Source organism: Aphelocoma coerulescens, chromosome 6 (genome assembly GCF_041296385.1).
Source record: "Aphelocoma coerulescens isolate FSJ_1873_10779 chromosome 6, UR_Acoe_1.0, whole genome shotgun sequence".
Lineage (NCBI taxonomy): Eukaryota > Metazoa > Chordata > Aves > Passeriformes > Corvidae > Aphelocoma > Aphelocoma coerulescens.
The window spans coordinates 20,463,391-20,467,894 of NC_091020.1; the positions used below are offsets into that span (position 1 = coordinate 20,463,391).

Consider the following 4,504-nt stretch of genomic DNA (forward strand, 5'->3'; position numbering starts at 1 on the left):
GCCTTCTGAGAGGCAGTGCAGACTGTCCCCACTTCACAAGGCACAGCCCAGACAGGATAAGGCTAAGCCCTGAAATTATTTCTAAAGCTGTAGATATTTTATACATACTTGTACTTAACAGATCCCTTCCACGTAAGGAAGGAGTGTGAGGGCTGGGAGAGTTAATCTAAACTCTGTAACTGTATGGTTAAAAGCCTCTTTCATGTAACTGTGTTCATGAACTGAGCTTGGAATTCTGAAAAATCCAGATTATTACAGAGGAGGGAATTTGTTGTTTGGCAAATTGACAAAGCCTGCCATTCACTCACCTCATGTGCTGCTTGGCTTTACAGTAAATCTTAGGGCTCACAGCACAAGGGAGGCCTGAAATATGTCAGAGGCAGTTAAAGAGAAATTCCCAAAGATTTCAGGTTCGGTTATCCAACCAGCTCCGACTTGAATAGTTGCTTTTTTTTCCTTTTTCATTTTTTTTCTTTCTTTTATTTTTGTGCCTCCTCCTTATTCTTATTTGTTAATAGTCTGATGGCTTTTAAATTGCACCACAAATCTCTAAAAACATTGCATCCCTTTGCAGACTGCCCCAGCACAGGTTGGTCATAAACTCAGGTAGGAAACATCAATGTCAAATGATAGTATGTGGAAATATTAAATATGCAAATACAGGCAAGTACAGCTGGTAGAGCTGAGGGTTGAACTATGACTGCCTGAGCAGTTTTCACTTGTTGAACCTCTGAATTCAGAGGAATTGTGAAGACATGACTGAGAGAGAAAATCAGCATTTTCCAGAAGGAAGTGCCTCGTGCAGAACCCAGGAAAGAGTAATTCCTGTTGTATGGACTGAGACTAAAGACTGAACCACTCAAAGTCTGGGGTCTGCAACTCCAGACCTATCCTGGGAAAAGCTCTGCTCAGATAGTGATGAAAGAGTTATTCCATTTATTAATTTTTGATGTCACTTTATAGAAAAGGATTGCTACACACAGCCAGACAGCTTACTGCCTTCCTTCACCTTCCAAATTAGAGTAACATCTTGTAATTCTTCCTTCAAAATCAGAACTTGATGAAAGAGATTAGCGCTATTTAACAGGATCAAGGGCTTTCTCCGTGTAAAGAGAGCCAGACACATTAATTGCATGCCCAGATTCAGAATCATTGATTCTCTCTAAAGGAAAATCAATAAATGGTATTGCCAGCTTTTGAGATTCTGTTGGAACCTCCAGATACTGAGATGAGCTCAGCAGCCATAGGAAAGAAAACAATGCTGTGTGCAACATGGCAAAAAGATGATTTTTAAATTTTTTTTTTGCCTCTGAAAACTTCCTGAGTTAGAGCTCCCAGAATTCAATTTCTCGAAACTAAAATGTCAATAATTTGTTTTTGTTTTAAGGTAGCTTATGCTTTTCCTTAAAAAACAGACCTAGTGTCCTGATATGTCAGCTGGCAGCACCCTTGTGATGACAACCGCAGCAGCAGCTGCATGTGGGAAAGGTTAATTATGCCCAAAACCACCTTCTTCTGGGAGGAAAGATTTTTTCAGGCCTACAGGATAAACAGTGAGGTTTTGGGTCTGGTAGGTTGGCCACACTGCCTCTTCTTGCTGAGGACAGTCAGGAGGCACTGAATAGGAAAGGATGGGATGACAGGAGCCACAAGAGTGGTGAAGGGCTGCTAGAGCTGCAGTGGGAGAGCAGAGGTAAAGGTGGGTGCAGGGGCAGATTTGGGGGTCTGAAATAAATCTGGGGGTGGGTGTGGGCAGCATAACATGTACATCCTGTGGAGCTGCCACAGGACTAGAAAGGAACAGTTTCTGTTGGAAGTGAAGATCTTGACTGCAAAGCATTTCTGGCTTTGGTTGCCTTATCTTGTGGTGGCAGCTGTTACCCAGTCGTGGGAGAGGATGAAAATGTTGAGAAAGGAAGCAAAAAGCTATGGTCTTCCCTCTTAAAAACAGATTTGAGGGTCTCACAATGGTTTTCCAGCCTTTGGGATGTGCAGATCAGCTTTTCAGTGGAAAAACTGAGTGTATGTTTGCTATTCAGCACTAGGCATTGGTGTTATTAGCCACAGTAAATGCAATTAATACAGTCTCTTGGGTTGTTGTATTTCATTAGTTAGTGGTGCTAAAAGGAGGACTTTGAGCTATTTTGGAGACTCAGGGGAATATTGTGGTTAAACATAGAGCAAGGGATCATCTTCTTTCTTCTCCCTCTTGGGTAAACAATCCATTTGTTCAGAGTTCCTGGTTGGGTTTTTAAATGCAGAGTGATGTGGGTAATCAGCTTGGTTGCCATGGTTTTCCACCTTTGCATTTGATGGTGAGAAATGCAAGCTCTAGCAGCACTACACAAAGCTGCCATGCCAGGGCCATGGAAATAAAGCTGAGCATTATTGCAAGGTACTGTGCAATGCTCTGGCCAGCAGCCCACTTTGTGGCTGCTTGGGTGACAGACGCATGAAGGAAAAGCAAGCAGTTGTTAAAAAAAATATAGTCATCCAAGTCACACTCAGTGATGATGGAGCTTTTTGCATAGTGCTGCTGAGGATTATCCAGCTATTTGCTGTAAATGAAACTGCCTTGGCACCAAGAGCTGCATGCAACAGTCCAGATCCTCGTGAGAGCCACTGGGCAGATTCTTATTACTTCTTGGTGGCTTTCTCACAGCCCTCTTTAAAACTGTACAGAGAGAGTCTGCAACTGTTCCTGGTCACGGGTAGGTGTCTGGGGCTGTGTAGGATCCCAGGCAGCTGGGGAAAACTTCAGCTTTCCTTACCAAAATGTACCCCATTTTGTGTGGATAAAGTATTTAACATCTCAAACCCCTCTTTCCCCTTGGTAAAACAACTTGCCTACTTCAACACTATGCCATTGGCTGGGTGAAATATCATTCATCTCCTAAATCCAGTTTGTGTACCTAGATGCTTCTTAGTTTCTCAATCTTTCTTTTCGCAGCTGGCTTCTCACCCAGCTCTGTTCAAGCTCCTCTTTGGAGACAGTTGACCAACTGTTCTGTGGGAAATAGGACAGGGCTGGTTTATATAGCTTGTGACATCTCTGTCAGCAAGAAAGATTTTTCTAGGACTTGTTGTTTAGTGAGGTCTCAGTTGTCTCTTATTCTGGTATAAATGTGTGGTTTTCTACTTGGGTGATTCCAGCGTAACTTTAAACTTTAGGCTCATAGAAACAGATGGGGGGCGGGGGGGGGGGGGACGGGACGACACCATCTTCGTATTTATGTCCTCTGGAAAACGACAATGTACTTGAATGCACGAGCTGTGCCTAGGTGCTCTCACCCGGGTCAGTCACACACTGTAACAGAGCTGCAGGTGTTACCGGGCTTTGACGAGACAAAGAATTACGCGAGGTTCTTGTCACAAAATAGTTACCGCTTTATTGGGGAGTAAAAGAAGATGAGCGGACAGAGTCCGGGGGTATCGGCGGCGGTGTCTGAGGGCAGGCGAGGCCAGGAGCGTCCGGGTGCGGGGGCCGGACGGCCGCGCTCCTTCCCGCGGGCCGGGGCGGCTCAGCCCTCCCAGAAGCCGACGAAGAAGCTGCACAGCGAGTGCCACCGCTCGGCGCAGTAGGTCTGCGCCGGGTCCTCGGTGGGCTCCGGGGCGGGGGCCGGCGTGGCCGGGCCGGCGTGGGGCAGCAGGCGCAGCTGCGCCTCGGGCGGCGCCCGGCCCGGGCCGCAGAGGCGGGCGCTGAGCGGCGCTCCCGGGGCGCAGGGGTGGTGCCGCCGCCGCAGCCGGGACAGGATCTGCCGCCAGAACTGCCGGCTGCGGGCGCCGAAGGCCGGGCAGCGCCGCGGCTCCCCGCGGTAGGCGCAGCTCCGCGCAGCCCCGCCGCCCGCCGGCCGGCAGCTCAGCCGCAGCTCGCTGGCCCCCGCCGCCGAGCGCAGCTCCCAGCGGCACCGGTGCCGCTCCGGCGTGGAGAACCGCCCCGCCCGCGCCTCCTCCGCCGCCTCCTGACCCGCGGCGCGGCCGCCGGCGGCCCCCAGGGCGGCCAGGGCCAGCAGCGCCAGGGGCAGCCTCATCCTCGGCGTGCCTCAGCGACGGCGCGTCACGGTGCGGGGCCCGCCCTCCCGCCGCATCCTCCGCGCCCTGCGGACACACGGACCGTGGCGGGCGGTGCCCCGGCGGGAGCGCAGCCCCCGGGGTCGCGCCAGCCCGAGCCGGGCGCGGAGCGGGCTCGTCTCTGCAGGCTCGGAACCCCCGGGGCTTTTAGATCGTGTCCGTCCATCCCCCAGCTCTGCCCCGGGACCACCCCGGCCGGGAAGCCGTAACTGGACAGCAACAGCCGGAGCCCGAACCCGCCGGCTGCGGCATCGCAGCTGCGAGCGGCATCAGACCCCGCTACGGGCAACCCCGTCCTTTCCCCCCGCACCCCGCTTCCCGCACGCACCGCGGTGTTTTCCGCCCTGTCCCGAGGCACTCACGGCGCGCTGTGCGGTGCGTGGCGGTGCGGGGAAAGGCGTGCGGCGGCTTCGCGCTCCCCGGCTGCCGCGGC

General features: G+C 52.0%; 1 protein-coding gene across 2 annotated transcripts; it reads right to left on the bottom strand.

Moving 5' to 3' along the window:
* Positions 1 to 3,376: 3,376 nt before the first annotated feature.
* On the bottom strand, positions 3,377 to 4,504 carry FGFBP3 (fibroblast growth factor binding protein 3). 2 transcript variants are annotated; one of them, XM_069020419.1, is made up of 2 exons: positions 4,434 to 4,504; positions 3,377 to 4,098 (listed from the first exon to the last, which is right to left on the bottom strand). In XM_069020419.1, the coding sequence occupies exon 2, from the start codon at positions 4,029 to 4,031 to the stop codon at positions 3,522 to 3,524; it is 510 nt and encodes a 169-aa protein (XP_068876520.1). In that variant the 5' UTR covers positions 4,032 to 4,098; positions 4,434 to 4,504; the 3' UTR covers positions 3,377 to 3,521. The 2 variants fall into 2 exon arrangements, with proteins under 2 accessions (XP_068876520.1, XP_068876519.1); XM_069020418.1 differs by having other exon boundaries at positions 4,400 to 4,488.